Below are 18668 nucleotides of genomic sequence, written 5' to 3'. Positions count from 1 at the left end.
GTTCGAACGACAAAGCACTGTGGGATAATCGTAATATCTCTCGTAGAGAAAGAGAGAGAGAGAGAGAGAGAGAGAGAGAGAGAGAGAGAGAGAGAGAGAGAGAGAGAGAGAGAATAGGAAAGAAAGAAAGAAAGGAAGGAAGAAATAGAGAGAGAGAGAGAGAGAGAGAGAGAGAGAGAGAGAGAGATAAAACGATCCCTTCACCATGTTCCTTCTCTTTCTTTCTTTCTTTCTTTCTACTTCACCGGCTGACACTCGTCGAGTGGCTTTCGAGAGGAAGACGATGAGGACGAGGAGGACTCCATGCTAGCAAGGAAGCTTACTTCGAAAGAGTAGAACTAGCAGCGACAGCGACAGCAACAGAAGCAGCAGCAGAAGCATCAGCATCACTAAGAGGAAGAAGACGAAGAAGTAGAAGAAGAAGAAGAAGAAGAAGAAGAAGAAGAAGAAGAAGAAGAAGAAGAAGAAGAAGAAGAAGAAGCTTCTTGAATTCAAAGGCAAAGGCGCTCTCGCGAGGTATAATAAGTAGTAAGCCGCACTCCGGTTTGGCCGATTGTGAGATCCACGTTGGTGAAGCGGTGCAAGTCATGGCTTAGCCAGGAAGCTCCCGTTGTCGGCTGCCGTTGTCGGCTCCCGTTGCCGGCTCCCTACTGCTCGACGCCCAGTGTAATATCATTATCATTCACCGAGCGAACCTCCGCCGAGGTTAATCAATTATTACAGGTTCCCTTGAGCCACGCTCTCTTGGGCAAGCAAGCGAACGAGCAGTGAGCTCTCTCGCGCGCGCTCGCCCGCGCGCACTCTTACCGTGATCAGGAGTGGCTACCGCTCCCGAGACTATTATTCGGACCATACCTCTCTTAGATACTCCTGCGAAGGAGAATAAACGAACGAATCGATCGATCTATCCTTTCTATTTTTATTCTATTCTTTTTTCTATTCTTTTTTTTCCTTTTTTTTCTTGGGAACTCTTGAATCTTTCGATACATCTGCGTGTACGTATACATAGGTACGTACGTACGTATGTACGCGAGTATTTCGTTTAAAGATAGAAATCCTTGAATTTCAAAATCAACGTTCGGTCTATTTCATTTGGTACAACAAAGTGGGTTATCTTTTCTTCTTCTTTTTCGTTTGATTTAATATAGAATTTAATATAGAATTTTATTTTGTTTCGTGTCTTTTATAGATTCGAAAGAGTCTAATCGTACCTCGAATTTATCGAGTTAGACTCGAGCGAACTTAACGTTTAGTCAGATTCAAGAGAATTTAATTTTATTCGACGTATCGTTGGATTTCGACGGAATCCAATTTCGTCTAATGTATCATCGGATTCGGGAAGGAATGAATTTCACATCAACGTTTAGTCGAGACCCGAAAAAAGATTTATTTCCAATGGATGTATCGTTAGACCCGACAGGAATTCAATTTCACTTAATCTTTCGTTAGATTCGATAAGATTCCATTTTAGTTAATCCCATATTAGATCGAAGAAAATAGAATTGGATTTAATCTCCTGTTAGATTTGTAACAATGAGATTTCGTTGAACAACATTTCGTTGGGAATCAAATCGTTTGGTATTGGATTGAATTTCATCGGAATTATCGAAATGAACGATAATAGTAAATTAGGATTATAACAAGCTTAGAATGTCTGTCTGTCTGTCTGTCTGTCTATATCCGTATACCTGTGAGTGTGTAAGCCTATCAGTCAGTTTTGTTTACGTTCTAGTAACTCTTTCGTAGCAATTGCGGTGGCTGCTGTTGGTGCGGCGATGGGTACGGTGCCTTCTAAGCGTAGAAACGTCATTTCCAGTGCGGCACACGCTCATTGTCCATCGAGGTTCGCCACGGCCTAGCTTCCTTATAGAGATTCCTATCCTTCCTCTGTCGGCCTCGACACCGACGGTGAAAAACGGCGCGGCATGGCCGTTTTAATCGGCTTTTCTTAGTCACGACGACGACGACGAGGACGACGAGGACGACGACGACGAGGACGACGAGGACGACGACGAGGACGACGACGTAGTTGTTGCGGCTGTACCGTATCGGCGCCATATCTATATTCCACCATTAGTTCCGATGCTGGAACTAACCGAACGGAGCATCGATAGAAAAAAGCGGCGCTTCCACGTTCGTCGTAAACGACTTCGTTCTAATCCACGATTCTTCTCTTACTATGTACATTATTTTCTCTTTCTCTTTCTTTCTCTTTCTCTTTCTCTCTTTAGTCACCGTTCTTTCGGTGCCATCGCAAACGACATTTTTCTTTCGATCGAACAGGTTCCTCTACTCTCCTCGGCCTCCCTCGAGTATATCTTTCTTTCTTTCTTTCTCTCTCCCTCCCTCTCTCTCTCTCTCTCTCTCTCTCTCTCTCTGTGAAAGATGCCGCGACTTCCTCCGCGCACGTGCTTCTTCGTTTTACGATCTTCCTACGTCCAGTCACGGTTCTAGTCAGAAGCAACTTCGCGTGGATAATTCTTTTAAAGAAAAATATTGAAATATGTAGGTGGCTAGAAAGAGATATTGAGAGAGAAAGAAAGAAAGAAAGAAAGGGAGGAAGGAAGAAAGAGACAGAAAGAGAATTTATTCTATTTTCATTGAAAAAGATAGGAAGTCTGATATTTCTAACCAATTAGCGATCATGCGTTTTCCATACACATCTTTTGTATCGCATTTCGAAAGCAGTATCGTTTTCCAGTATGTACTGTAGGACGATATAATTAGATCGTAACTCAACGTCGAGCGTGACTTCTCTCATAGCTTCCATGGGAGCGATTAATCAAGGACTTACTCGTCCGGATATTAATCGCACCTTCGATATGGTCCTAGTAAGTAGTAGTTTCTTCGTTGTTTTTCTCTCTCTCCCTCTCTCATTTTCTATTTCTCTATTTTTCTTTCTCTCTCTCTCTCTCTCTCTCTCTCTCTCTTTCCCTCTATTTCTTCGAATCGATCTCTTACGATTCTTATTGCGCTTATCTTTAATTGAAACTTCTTGAAGTCTCAACGTTTCTCTTTTTCGTTTAACTCACGTTACATTCGCCCGACGTGAATTTGTCACGCGAAAGAGTAATTATAATAAATTACGAACGTTATAACGCGAGAAACTAAGCGGAGACTTTTATTGTATGACTTCTCGAGAAATAGTCTTAGATAAAAAATGAAATAGTCATTTAATCCTATGAGTCTTTTTATCAATGCAGCGTGCTTTCCTTTCTTTTACGATTAACTTCCTGGACGTATCCGTGGTTCGAGAGAAGTTCGAGACAATTAAACGAGGTCATTGCTCCCTTGAATTTGTAATTTGTAATTTGAAGGATGAAAAGGATCGACGATGATTTTATATCGTGGATACTTTTTATTGATCGTTCGCTCGTTAAATCTATTCGAACATTTAACAACCTCATTTTAATTCGATTACAAATTCTATTGTAAATCTTTTCCTTTCATTTCTTTTTTATTTTTCATTTAATTTATTAATGATAACGCTAACGGGATAAATACGGGCAAGTATTTGCCAATTAATTTTTCTTGTTATTGCTTCTCAAACAATAATATTCTTTGGCTATTCTGATAAATTTTAGATCTCTATCACTCTCGTTTAAGGGTAATAGTCATACAAGTAAAAAGTTTTTCATTTTTTTTCTTCGTTTACTGCTAGATCATTTGTATTAATTCTAGCATTACGAAATGCTTGGATTCAAATGATCGATGTACTTGAACGATTTAATGATTCGATTAAATCAGAAGTAACGTCAGTCCCTTCTTCGGTTTAAGATTATCTCTATCTTTTCATCGTACTTTCCTCGTTACATTCATCTTATTATCATTCGTCGATTCGTCTTAAAAGAAAAAAAGGAAAGGAAGAGACAGAGACAGAGACGGAGATAGACAAGGAAGGAGAAGGACATCGTAGTATATCGCAAGACTCGTTTAATCATCGTATTCCCGTGAGAGATAATGCGTCAATCGATTGCGTCGTCTTTGATATTTCGAAACGAGCCTCTTCGATGTTCTTCTCCTCCTCATCGTAGTCGTCTTCGTCGCTTCCTGAATGTCGTAGAGGATAGATAGAAAGAGAGAGGGAAAAAGAGAGAAAGAGAAAAAGAGAGAGAGAGAGAGCGGATAGAAAATTCGCCTGATAGATTTCCGATAAACTCGTGATTTATTGACTGACTAAGTCAACTTGTGGAGAAACCAATCATCATGCATGAATATCTCGTCATTCTTTTCTATCAATCGTGTAGATGAAATATAGATCTTTGTTTTTAGTTCAAAAAAAAAATATATATATATATATAAAGAAAGAAAATTTGTTAAGCTTCTGAACGAATAAACTATCGTCCTGATCAAGTCGCAAATTTTATTTTAAATAGATATGTCTCTTGCATATAAATCGATTATCGCGTATTATTACGGTAATATATATTTGTCAGTCATCCTGATAAAATATAGAACTTTGATCGTAGTTTAAAAATACAAAGAATGTCTAAACGAATTTCTAGATTACGTTATAGAAAACTGCAAATTCTATTTGATACAAGCACAGTCACATATACGTATAGAAATATTCGTGTCATTTCTTTATCAATAAAAAAATATAGATCTCTTCTTGAAAAAAAGAAAAAGGAGGTTAAAAAAGGAAGGAAAGTTAAAAAGGAAAAGTTAAAGAGGAAAGAAAGTTAAAAAAAAACAAAAAAAAAGAAAAGTAAAACAGAAAGAAAGAAAGAAAGAAAGAAAGAAAGAAAGAAAGAAAGAAAAAAACGTAAAAAGATTGTCCTCGAGAGGAGACGTATGATATATCCTTCGAATATCAAATAGCAATTTAACAACTTTAAAGCGCGAGTTCAGAGTTAAAGGATTTAAAAGAAATAGAATAAGTTTTTCACATGGGCATGTCTCTCTTCGTAAGGCATCTCTCATAGATCAATTAATAATCTATGCACAATTGAATCCCGACTTTCGACGGTATAATGCAGGCTTTGAGCCAGAGTGACTTTGATAGGCGTCTATCCTTTTCATTCTTCTCTTCTCTTGGATGGATCTGGTATGCCACGAAGCAACAACGTGCTGTATAAAAGGGTTTTCTCTCTCTCTCTCTTTTTCTCTCTTTTTCTCTCTTTTACTTCCACGCCCATTGCGCCGATCTCTCGTCGGGACCAGGGGCCATGCCTATTCATACATTCGCGCTTCATAAATGCGTTGCCCACACGGAGGCGAGGCCTCAGAGACTGAGAAGAGACGCGTACGCGATGCGCGTGTGGGTGAGAGAGAACCGCGCGCAGAAATATTCCGTTTGCTGCTTCCTGCTCGTTTAATCAATGACATCTTTAAACGTTCCGGCGAATGGAAAGATGCTGTTGTTGTTGGTACCGAACTAACCATCTTTCGAAATAATTGAAAAGGGAAAAGAGAAAAAAAATCATCTTTAACGATCCATAGAAATCTCTATTCTTTCTTTTCTTTGGCTTCTTTCTCTCTCCCTTTCTTCTTTCTCCTTCTTCTTCTTTTCGTAGATAATATGTATCAAAACATTTTCCAACATACATAGGTGTACGTATATGAAGTAGCATTTAACTTTTAAAAGGCTTTGTAAATTCTTATCGTTGTTTTTATTTCCATTTATTTCTTTCTTTCCGTTTTTTCTTATTTAATTTAGCGACGTATTTGAAATTGGTGTCACATTGAAGATTTAAAGACTATGGGCAAGAATTTTCTCAACGATAAAATTGCGAAACGTCGTTTCAAAATGAGATACGTTTTTCTTTTGTATTTCATTAATCGAATATCGAATGACGAGGGAGAGAAATAGTCGTCGAGGGAAAATGAAATTATTCAGTTGACGAGAAAGATCTTTAATCAGTAAAGAAGAAAATCAAGTCGTACCCACTCGCATTTAATGAAAACTTTGATCAACGTCGATCCAATTATGACACGAGACTCTTCGAATTAGCTCTTCTTCCTGTCTCTCATTCTCTTCCTCTCTCTCTCTCTCTCTCTCTTTCTCTTTTTCTGTTCGACTTTTTTTCCATTCCGAATGGCTAACGAGCACCGTCGTTTATTTGACCGCTCAACGGCGAGCCAAATAAAGAAGCGAATAATCGACGTCATAAAACTCTCTTTGCTGCTCGAATTGAGTCGTCGGACGGTGATATTTTCTGGCTGTTACTTTTGCTCGGACGTTTCGACATTGTTACACGCGATCTCGCACGAAAAGTTCATTCGAATCAAAGGGAAAGAGAAAATTCGCTCTTTTTCGCGATATATGAGAGATATCGAACTTCCTCGAAATTAATATTTGTCTCAAGATTATAAAAATGTAATAAAAATCGTTAATACCGAGAAAACAGAATCCCCGATCGAAGAAACACTTTAATCGATTATTAATCATTCTATAGGATGAATTAGAATTGAATAGAAAGTGCAAGACCGTGTTATTTAAGAAAAACTTATCGGTGTATTTGCTCGAAAGAATATGGCATTAAAATTTAATATCTATTTCGAGATAATTACATCATAAAAACATCAAAGTTCTCGACTATAAAACGGAGGGGAGAGATGTTGCAATAAAAATATATTATTTAAATAGGAAATGACGCTTTTAATTGGATCGTTTCTAAGTTCGTCAATTCGTGTATTGCAAAACGTTCCGATTACTTTTACGCATACACTCTATGTCTCTATCTCTTTCTTTAACTCTTAACTTTTTATTAGACGTCTGAAGGAAGAGGAGGCGCCACGATTAACTACCCTTCTTTCATGATATCACAACTGTCGAGCACTCTACCGCGTCTCTTTTACATTATATATACACAGGTATATTCGACGTACATATATACCGACTGTCTTTGAAATTATCGGCAAGATCTACCGTAACCGAAGATAACTACGAGTTATTACCGAGATAGGCCTATTATATATTATATACGGTTTCTTTTTATTATCCTTAGAAACGACGTTTTCTATACGCTTCTATGTAACTTCGCTCGACTATGGATCTTGCGCATCATCCGGGATCATAGTTAAGCGTCGATGTAGACATTACTCCCGAGTATAAGGTGTTTATAGAGCAATTTTGGAATTAGTAAATTAGTTTGTCCGTGACGATCCATAACTCGTTAGCTCACTTCGATCTGATCGATAATTTGTCCACTTATATCTTTTTCTTTTTTCTTTTCCATCTTAAAAATATCGCATAATTATAATAATTTCGTTTGATTCTGAAACATTATATATATATATATATATATATATATATATATATATATATACATGCGTGCGTAGAAAATATTGACCATACCTACAGTTTTTAGAAGTATTATAGATCTAACTTTCTGATTAATAACATTCAAAGATATCGAGGCAATTAATTTCTTTAAAGTTTCATTTCGCGTAGAAAATTAAAAGGACACGCATATATTAAATTGATTACACGTCATTAATGATGCAATCGCTTTTCCCTTTTCGTTTCTACGTCCCTTCTCTCTATCCATCTTCGTATATAACATCATATATGATGTAAAGCGTTATTAGCAATTTAATAAACCTAATTAACTCCAGCGCGGAAAGTACGAACGTTCCGAGATATACGCGTATCTATCAGCCTATCGAACATTCCCAGTACATAGGCGATGTCGGTAAAAGGGCGTTGACCTGATAACGGTTTGAACATAAATTATCAATAGCTGGTGGAAACGGTATGGAGGATCATAATTAAATGTTATTCCACCTCTTTGTCATGATCAAATATTTGTATTGAAATATAGATACATATGTATATGAACAATAATGGATTCGCGTAATATTGGTAAATGTATATTTAGGTAGGTACGTTAAAACAGTCGGGGTAATTAAATTAATTCTAACAGGACTCGTCCAATTGGAGATTGCCTAACAACGAATGATTGATGAACGTTACATTCTCATTACGACTCGCTACTGTGAGAACGTACGTAATGTGCGTGAGCACGTCAACACGCAACATCGTAGCCTGGAACCATTAAGAACAGTTTATCCGTTCTTTCATTAGTCATCACGGATTTAATACGTTGCTTGATTTTATACATCGAAACGCGCTTCCCCTTTCCTTCTCGCTAAATATTAATCGCTTCGCATGGTTGGATCATTGATCCGGCTTTATCGAGCGTGTGTGTTCGAGAAAAGAAAAAAATAAGAAAAAAGAAATATAAAAAAAAGCCAAGGAAAAAGTCCCTCAAAAAAATCCTTGAATTTATCGAGAAGATAGAGGAACGTCGAATCATCTCTCGATATCTGCTATTAGATTCGATTAGAATCGTCATCGATCCGGCTTTACAAACCTAAAGCGAGTTACGCGAGTCGAATAATTAATGCATCTGACGTCTAAACGAAAATACGAGAAGCCTCTCGTTACTCATTCCGCGACGTTCGTGAATAAGAAATTCGCCGTCGAGCTTGTATGTACTTGCTTACTTTCTAGAAACGAGAACGTAGCCGTGGGCGTGTCTCGCGTGCCGAATGTCTCTTTTTCGGAATTGATTTGCAACGGAGGCACACCGACTAGCTATGACCTCGCCGACACGGACAACGGATCTCATCTGTGATTCGGACCGCGATGTCATTCTCCTTCTCCACAACATCTCGAGATTCCTTTTCTTTCTTTCTTTCTTTCTTTCTCTCTTTCTTTCTTTCTCTCTCTCTTTTTTTTCCGTGATAAAACTCGAAGAATTATATTTTTTCTTTCTTTTCAATTTCCGAAATTTAACACGCCGATCGTAATCTCAATCTTATAAACCTTACATTTTTTATAAAAGAAAAAGATGACGAAATTACGTTAATGACGATTACTCGAGATTAATACGATATTAATATTCAGTTCGAACAATCGATGTATCTATAGAAAATTGGCGTTCGTACGAGAAGACAGGAAACACTATTGTTTGATATAATTTGAAATTCCTACGGTACATAATCGATTTCGAAAGGATACATTTGAAATAAATGAGAAAGTAACGTTCCACATACGTCTTATTGTTCGTTAATCGTTAAACGGTGTACGCATATACGATCGTTCGAAGTTACGTTATTAGCTTCGTATCGTGTTTCGCGACAAGAGCCATTCGTTTCGTTCTATGACATGTATATTGCAGGGACAGAACGCGAGCTTTTCGCCGTCGATATGGCCGCGGCATTCCCACGTTTCGTCAAGGCATTACCTCGGAACAATCGCGCTCGTAGGCAGCCTCCGTAAATCCGATCTTCTCGTCCCCGAGCGTTTTGTAAATCCGATACCGCCATGATTTCACGTCACCCTCCGTCTTGAATTTTAAACATTATGTCCTCGCATGGTGATTTTGTTTTGTTTCACCATTTACCAAATCAAATTTCTTTTACATTGGGTTGATTTGTACATCGTGCATACGCACGTGCATGCATATAATATTTGTTATATAGACACGTGTGAAATGTATGTCAAATATGTATATATAAAAGTGTTAACCGTTAATGGCGATTATTTATAAATCGATTAAATAAATAAAATACTTTACGCAATATACATTTTCAATACATATCTTTATAATATATTATTAGGATAATTCCTTTAATAATAATAATAACAATATTATGTTATTGTTATTATTGTTATTATTAATGATGATTATAATAGAATAATAAAATAATTCGTAGTTGAGATGAGAAAGAGGATAGAGAGTAGATGGAATGGGATAAAGAAAAACGCGATGAAAATTGGTTCCATCGCGCTCTTAGTCATTGACTATTAATTCGATCGGTCATTAGGCGATTCATGGTACATCGAAGGGAGAGAGGGAACTTAGATAGAGAAGGGTATAGGCAATGGGCAAAGGCAGGACTCAGTCTGAACCTCGTGGGAACTGGTCGTGATTAGTCCACGTCAATTCCGACGCTAGTTATGCTAATTGCGCGAAAGCACTTCGCTCGAGCTACCAAGCATCGAGAGCTCACGGTTCCACGATAGAGATAGACCAGGTAACGAAGGTAAAACCTTCGATCGACTATCGATTTACCGTGGTCGCTCCATTGAAAGGTTTTAGGGGTTCAGTTTCACTCAGATCCGATATGTACGCAATCCGATTGAAATATTACCTTGGATAAATTTATGAGAGTATCCGTTTTCTGATTTTCCATAAGACTTTCAAACATATTGATCGAAACATCGCAAAGATTTATAAGATAGGAATGGAAGATACGATATAAATAAAAGTATTAAATATTTTCTAGGACGACTACGAACGACGTTCTACGAAACCATGAAAATGATTAAAAAATCGATTTGGTACAAGGAACAGTGTAGTATTTGACTTTGAATATCATTCGATCGAACTATCTATCTCGTCTCGTACTTTCAACATTTTCATCTCGATCTCGAAAGGGAAGAAAATTGTTGTTGGTGGTAACCAACTGAACGTTTGTACTGATCGATTCTAATTTAATTTCAGGCGGCGGGACCGCCGGTGCAGCTGGAACCAGTGGACCTGTCCGTGAAAACTCCCGTGGTGTTGCAGGTGCCTCGGTATAATCCAGCGGTGATAATTAGTGCCGCTGCAAGAAGAGTACCTTCACCTTCGACAACGCCTACACCACCACCAGCTTCTCTCTACGTCTCTTCAACCGGTGAGTTCGTTTAACTCGCTCTTGAAACCATTCGCTTTAAAACCCCTTTGAAAATAGCAACCAAGATGATCTACGATCCATGGTTATCGATCCTTTCTTACGTAGAAGGAAAGCTTCGCTTCTCGAAATTCCACGTGCGAGGAGTCGATAGACTCGAATCGTTCGAATCGAGTTACCGATCGAAACTCCCTATTGGCTATTCCTTCGGCCGCTTATTCGTGGCGAATACTTATTCGCAGCGTATCCACAGACGCGTCATATCTGCGGCTATGTACGCGGAATACCGCGCCTCGAACGTGCCTCGAACCCAACCTTCGATTCTCGGTTATGGTTAAGCCATAGAGATCCACGGCGATTGCCTTGCTTTATGGGTTAATTATGTTAGATTTTTTTTCTTCTCTCTTCTCTTTTTCTTTTTTCCTTCTCACTCTAACGTCCATTCTATGGAAAATATTTCATGGAGATGGACTCTCCCTCTCTCTCTCTCTCTCTCTCTTTCTCTTTCTATCTCTCTCAATACTAGCGTTGCTTACCTTCACCTCTACGAACTGAAAGGGGACAGAGAATGCTCGTGCATACCTTAAAGATATCTTCACCTAGTATTTCCAAAACTTTTTAATCTCCTCTACGGGATTTCCCATTCGAGGTGCAGAAAAAATTAGCTCTCCTAGCTTCTTGCCATTTAGGAGACTTTCTCTAAACGTCGTCCAAACGATCGATACAGTCAGAATCCTGCCAACTTGCATATCCGAACGTCGCGAGAATTCTCTGTCCTTCTTCTATTTTCTTCTTGGATTATGGTTTAACGATCGGCTATACCACTGGAAAGGGTTTACATAGGATATCCTCCGATTAAAAATAAATAAAAATGTTCTATTATATCGTACGTTTACAGAGTCCCTCGTAATGGTTTGAAGAATTTTTTTTTTCTTTGTTTCTTTTCTTTCATTAAATCGGAGAAAGAGAAACGATAATATCTCGGACAGTTCTCAATTACGTAGGTAGAAAAAGAAAACAAGAAAGAAAAAAGAAATCTCCGTAGGTATCAAAGTAGAATCTCGCTAAAATGAGTTTAAACGATTGATGGATTCTCAAATAAGTAAGTAAGTAAGTAAGTATTTACAAAAGCGGCTCTCTCTCTTTCTCTCTCTTTTTTCGTCTGGCCTAATGCGCATAAGAGAACGTTCTTATTTTTTTGTCGTCTCTTTAAAATGGCCATAAAACGAGAGGCCTCCGTTCGAATGGCTCGAGGCAATGCGAAGTTCGAGAAGAAGAAGAAGAAGAAGAAGAAGAAGAAAGGAAAAAAGGAAAGAATGAAAGAAAGAATGAAAGAAAGAAAGAAAGAAAGAAAGAAAGAAAGAAAAAAACGCAGCATCTGATATCACTTGAAAGAAGCATGGTCGTGCCGATAAAATAGCGCGAGACGTGGAACGAATAAAAAAGTGGCTCCTCCGGAGAGGAGATCGAGTGAACGCAGTACGGTACATTTAATAATTTAAACCGCGAAATCGGCCGTCGTGAACACGAACCACGCCTCATTTTTATTACTCCCATGTTTTTTTCTCTTGAGAGAAAGAGAAAAAAAGAGAGAGAGAGAAAAGAGTCTGGCTCGAGTAGCTACTGTAATTCATATCCATTTGTGGATTAATGATCTACAGGGATCCATGCAAAATGGAATTCGATGGCTTATGGTCTTTTCCTCCCGGGCATTTTTAATACGAATTCATTGATGAAACATAGCTATATATGTGTGTGTGTGTATGTGTCAAGTAGACACTTATTTGGAAAAACTAATCGATTTCTTATGAAATAACTTCCACGAATAATTTTTATTCTATTTAGAATGATGATGATGAAGTAAAAAGGGTTGAAGAATACGATGACACGAAGGGATATATATTATGTACTCTGGTAACGGTACGGTGGCACGAAGCTTGGCTCGATCTCGTCTAAGTTCGACCTCGACACGAGAGAAGACGTTCGGAGTCGAGTCGAATCGAATCGAATCGAATCGAATCGAATCGACAACGACGACGACAACGACGACGACTACGACGACGAGATGCACCCTCCGTTCTCTATCGACGTCCTATTGTTTCCCCTGCAAATGCTTCTAGCGATCTCCCGCGGCGATATAATACAGGCAGATATTAAACTCGACTTTAAACATCGACTGGACGATTCTAACCCCGCCTCCTCCTCCTCCTCTTCTACCTTCAGCACCGTTTCGAACGTCGTCTAAGCGGCCGTTTATAACGGCTCAAGTCCGTTTCCCTGAACGTCTATAAATCGCAGCATGGTGGCTATCGGAAAATTCCGATCGTGCGTGAATACCATATGGGTGTATATGTATGTATGTATATATGTATGTACTTACATATATCTATACACATGTATGTACGTTGGTGAATCAGCTTAGAGTCTCTCTTTCAAAGCCCTTCCTACGATCCACAGGAACTTTGATCTTCGCTTTACATATCGTCGAAGATAAATCGATCTGGCCTCCTTTCGATATGATCGGCCGGATAAGCTTTCTATATAATATATATATTTATATATATATTTATATATATATATATATAAATTCTTTATAAGAAATAAACCGACTCTAACCGAATTCAGAAGTCTTCTTTTTTTTAAAATAACTCGTGAAAGTCGAGATCGATTCGGGTACGAAATAGTTATAATTAAAAGCTTTCTAGACGTCTACGAGGACCAGATATGATAAATGGATCTTCTTCTTTTGGTGTCACGATTAAAACTCGTATTAACGAAATAAAAATCTTTCTTCGGATTTAACGGGCTTGTCCTACCTAAAGAATTTAACAGACACGTTTCACGTCTCTTTTAGAAAAGTCCGATGAATAAATCGAGTTTATAAAACGGAGATGTAATTAAGATCGTGAGGATTAGTTTGTTGAAATTCTTTTCTTAAGAGCTTTGTGTTATATGGTTAATATTTATGCTCGAAATCTGACGTGATTATGTTGAATTTTCGGAAGACGGTAGAGAATGTTAATGATCATAGCTCGTTATTCTTTCAACGTCTTTCTTTTTTGTTTTATTTTTTATTTTCTATTTTTTCTTTTTTCATTTTTTTACTTTTCATTCATCTCTAATCGTACATGAGCATAAACGAGTATAAAAAAAAAATCCATTAGGTTGTTCTCTCTCTGGCTCCTTTTCTCTCCCTTTTTGTTTGATTACGACATTAATTTGAATGAATTTTCGAAAGTCTTTATAATTATCTCACGAAATCATTTGAATGATTTTTCATAACGATCCATATCTATTTATTTAATTTTTCTTTCAAGTTTCACAACAGGGAGTACACAGGACGATTAGAGTGTTATATTCGTTGGGAGTCGGATAAAGTCGAGGCTCCCAGAGTTTGATTGTCTTTGATTAATTACTCATTCCGTTTCTCGACCGACGGAAGCCGACGCGAGTTGTTGCAATCTAGATAACGCGTAACCGTATTAACGGTCCGGCGTAATCTTTTTGTCTTTCAAAGAGAATATGACGTAGCTCGATGCTAGTCTACGAGATTGTACGAGATAACGAAGAATTGAAAAGGATTTCCCAACGAAATATTTTTCTTTTTTTTTTTCCTTCTAACATAGCCATTTTTAAATCGTCACGTTTATGATTACAGAGATAACAAATGTCATCTTCGATATCTATTAATACTTCATTATCTGTAATCATTTTTATCGGATCGATACACGTTTTATTTCACCGATCAAACAAGTATCATCGTAAAATTATATTATACGAAAATAATCGAATAAATTTTTCCATAAATCATTCTTGCCTACAATTCTATTCTATCCCTTTCATTCTCTTCAAAACACATAGAAAATATAAAGAAAAGCCCTAGAGATAGAAGTTAATCGTTCATAGTACAACCTCTGTCATTATACACCCACGCGGTTCAAAGGAAGAAGATGGGAAGAGTAGGACAACACGACGTAGGTCATTTACAGGGCAATGATAATGTTAAAGCGGAAGAGGAATCGCGCAATTTCTCGGACAACATATTATTATTATTGTTGTTGTTGTTGTTGTTGTTGTTGTTGTTATTTTTATTATTATCATTATTAACATTGTAAAAACGTTGTGCCCGATTATGTCGACTTGTAGATATATTCTTATAAGGTTGCAAATATGAAAGCGTTGTTTTAAAGTTTGGCGTGAGTTTATCGTTATCAGAAGGTTGGCCGCATTGTCGGCATCGTGTTTCGACCGATCGAGATAAATCCCTTCTCGAATGGTAAAACGATAATCGAGAAGGTCTCCGCTAAGCCCCTTGGTAAAACGAGTAGCAATAGGCAGCGGTCATATCGCGCGCTCCTACCATTCGACGATAGGATCTTAGATGCTTCCGTTCGTTGTATGCGTTCCTTCGTGTATTTCTGTATATACATATATACAGTGTGTGTGTGTATATATATATATAAATAGGTGTATGTATTCGTGCTGGACGCGTGGACGTGGCGCGCGAGCCACGCCGCCTGTTACACGCCCGCACCGATTATCGTCGACACACTATCGGATCGGCGCCTGTGGCTCTGTAGCTCCCGCTCTTGCTTGCTTTCTCTCTCTTTCTCTTTCTCTCTCTTTCCTTCCTATCTTTCTCTTTCGTTATCCTTGATGCCGATAAATCATAGTCGTTAGATATAATTTGATCGTCCTTTTACTTAGCGATTTCGTAGCACTTTTTGTCATTTAGATATGATATTATATTCGAAATCGAGGATATTATTCGACCATGTAATTACCGAGAATTATTGAAATGTATATCTATATATATGTATGTATACCTATATATATTGTGTGTATATTGTACATATACGTAGAGTTTGCGGTGGCGAATCACGCGCAAGTTTCTCGTAATTGTTACACCGTAGTTGTCGTCGTCGTCCCAGGGAATGGCATCGGTCGGTATTTAACCGGGAATGCGAATTATGAAAGCGGCTCGTATTTCGTCGCGAAATTCCAACCGAGTCTCGACGACGGTTTCCTTCCGTTCGACAGAACGCTTGGTATTCGAAATATCCATTGGGCCGGATTTACCGCGGCGACCTTACTCGGAGTGTATAAACGCCTCGGAAAGCACTTGTCGTTTACCGCACGCACTCTATAGTAGATAGGAAGCTGAGATTTCTTTTTTTCATAAGGTCCAGTATAGGAATTTCTTTTGTCGTTAGTTATCGATAAACGAACAACGATGGATCTATCAGATAAGAGATCGATGTGTTACATAGGAGCGTGACTTTTCACACTTCCAAGATGTCACCTTTGTTTTAAAAGAGTTCCTTTTGTGGGATACCTAAAACCGAATGAGAGAAATTGTGCAATATCTACGGTAGTTCCAACGACAAACACCGATCTAAAACGCGCCTTTACGATCGTAAAAGGAGTCCTACTAGACGCCTGGCTCGTAGCGCGTTCCAAGGACCAGATCGGTACCTTTTTTCCTTCGCTCCGAGACACCGCGCGACTTGTACAGCGTAACCTTCGGCTATTCGAACAATTTTATTCTTTGGCCTATTTCTTACAACGCTTTACGACGATAACTAAGACACCTCCGACCATCGATTACTTCGTACTTGATCGATCTTTTTTCTCGATTTCTTTTCTTTCTTCTTTTTCCTTTTTCTCTTTCTCTTTCTCTCTTCTTTTCTTCTTTTTAACGATTCTTTTTTTTTGTTTCTTCTTCTTCTGTTTCTTCTTCTTCTTCTTCTTCTTCCTACAGACGAAAGAACGATATTAGCAGATCTTGTTCGGGATTTAATAATTACAGATCGCGAAGCGAACTTTCGAATAAATGACGATCTCCTTGACGAGAGTATGAACTGGTTGGATAGAGAAGTTAACGTTTCTTGATGAGATAATGTTGGCTACGAGTGTCAAAATCCTTGACGTGCCCCCGGATCTAGAAAGTCTTCTTTGGATTGATTAGCAGACTCTCGTAACTCAGAGAAAGAGAAAGAGGGAGATGCAAGTTACGTGGATACGGCGATCGTATCTAAAGAGACGAGACTTGGACCAAGCGACGTTCCGAGAGGATAAACGTTCGCACACATATACGTACGTACGTACGTATAATCACACACACACATACAGAGATAGACACTGAGCATAAGTTCTTAGCGAGCCCAGCCTCAACCCGGAACCATCCATCATTTCTTTTTCTCGCCCGTACAATAGCGTTAGGTTCCCTTGACATTATGTCTCCTTGTATATCCTCGGCCAACTTTGTTCACTCTATTAGAGAGCATCGGCGATAGTCAACTGACATTTCAAAGATCGAACCCAGTCACCAAGATCATTGATCTTTCTATCCCTCGATCAGGTGTACGGTTGTTTAACATAGATCCTATAACACGATCGAACTTGAAACATAATTTGTAGATAAGAAAAGATTATTCTTTTTTTCTGTATTTTATTCGAACGATGTTAAACGACTATGGTGGCGACTATGGTAAGACCATGATCGATAGCAACCGTCAAGCACGCACGTTAGCGGCAATTAAGCACGTATACTAATCGGCCGCGTTAAGGTATGTACGCCTCGTCTAAGTGGGGTGCTCTCCTCCGACATGGCGGGGGCGTGAGAAGTGCCTTAGCCCTGTGACCTTCCTGGCCCCAGGGGTACCTCGGTACTACTTCTCCGTAGGTACTCTCGCCGTACCTACGCCATGCTTCGAGCTAAGGAACGAACGAACGAACGAACTCAAAGATAGAGCGAGAAAGAGAGAGAAAGAAAAGGAGAGAAAGACAGACAGACTGACAGAGAGAGAGAGAGAGAGAGAGAGAGAGAGAGAGACAGACAATGTTACTTCTCTCATAGAGTTCGAATACACGAGCAGTCCAATGAAATTTTGACACGTTCGACGTTTCGTTCGATCTTCGATCTTTCGACCTCGGATCGATATCCATACGATTTAGTCGTGGGAACGATCTTCATGAATCTCTTTTGCTAAACTTTTCAGAATCAACTTTCTCTCTCTCTCTCTCTCTCTCTCTTCCTTTGGAACATCGAAGGATCTTCAGATTTTCAGCCTCTTTTGGCGATTATTCGTCGTAACCATGGTGGACTCGACCTCCATGGCCCTCGCGAGATGCGGTAGGAGAGTTAACCTTTCAGGAATGACTATTTCATGGCCACTTCCTGGGTTCAATGCTCCTGCGATTTCTATGCAGGTTGGGTAAGCCTGACTCGCGCGCTCTCGCACGGACCTTGCACACTCGTATATGCTCTCTCGCACGTATAGAGAAGGGAGACGGACAACGGACGAGACGGACGCTCACGAGGATGGCAAGGAAAATATATATACATACATACATATATATATATATAAACTTACATACATACAGAATACACATACATATATATATATATAATATATTTACGAATACCTAACACTGTAGTAGAATCGCTCTCTCGTATTTGGTGCCTTGTATTTTGCTGCGTGTACGACGAAAGAAGAAGAGGAAGGAGGAGGAGGAGAAGAAGAAGAAGAAGAAGAAGAAGAAGAAGAAGAAGAAGAAGAAGAGTCAAGGGATCTAACGCATTCGTGGTTGTGTGTACGCTTGCATAATATTAGACCTTATGCAACCTGCCCTTCCCACACTTATCACTGCCTTCATCCTTTTTCTTCTTCTCTCTCTTTCTCTCTCTCTCTATATATATATATCTATATATATATATCTTTCTCTTTCTTTCTCTCTTTCTCTTCCGGAGGGCCCGAGCGGTGCCCTTGGCGATGCGCCCGAGGGTGGGGTAGCTCTTCTGGAAGAGATGGAAGAGGAGAAGGGATGGACGGCTCGTGAGAGTAAAAGAGGGGGTTGGTGGAAGGTCTCGTCGGCTAAGTCAGCGGGGGTCAGAACGGAGATGCTCCGCGGTCGTGTCGGGCGGGGCTGCCCGCTCACGACTTGAACTATCGCACGCCCCCACTAGCACCACCATCATCCACCTTCCACGTCTCCCTGGCCTCCTCGGACCGTTTTCTCGTCTGGATAGTCTGGAC

General features: G+C 39.1%; 1 protein-coding gene across 8 annotated transcripts in view; it reads left to right on the top strand.

Annotated features, from left to right (window-relative positions):
• The window catches only part of LOC127069469 (Krueppel-like factor 3), a 244791-nt gene that overhangs the window by 96079 nt on the left and 130044 nt on the right, over window positions 1-18668 (top strand). For all 8 annotated transcript variants that reach the window (XM_051006543.1, XM_051006548.1, XM_051006545.1 and 5 more), the window contains one exon: window positions 10458-10632. In XM_051006543.1, coding sequence (XP_050862500.1) covers window positions 10458-10632 — 175 coding nt within the window. The remainder of the gene's footprint in view (window positions 1-10457; window positions 10633-18668) is intronic.

Source organism: Vespula vulgaris, chromosome 15, assembly GCF_905475345.1.
Source record: "Vespula vulgaris chromosome 15, iyVesVulg1.1, whole genome shotgun sequence".
NCBI classification, from domain to species: domain Eukaryota; kingdom Metazoa; phylum Arthropoda; class Insecta; order Hymenoptera; family Vespidae; genus Vespula; species Vespula vulgaris.
This window is presented reverse-complemented; position numbering and strand designations above follow the sequence as displayed.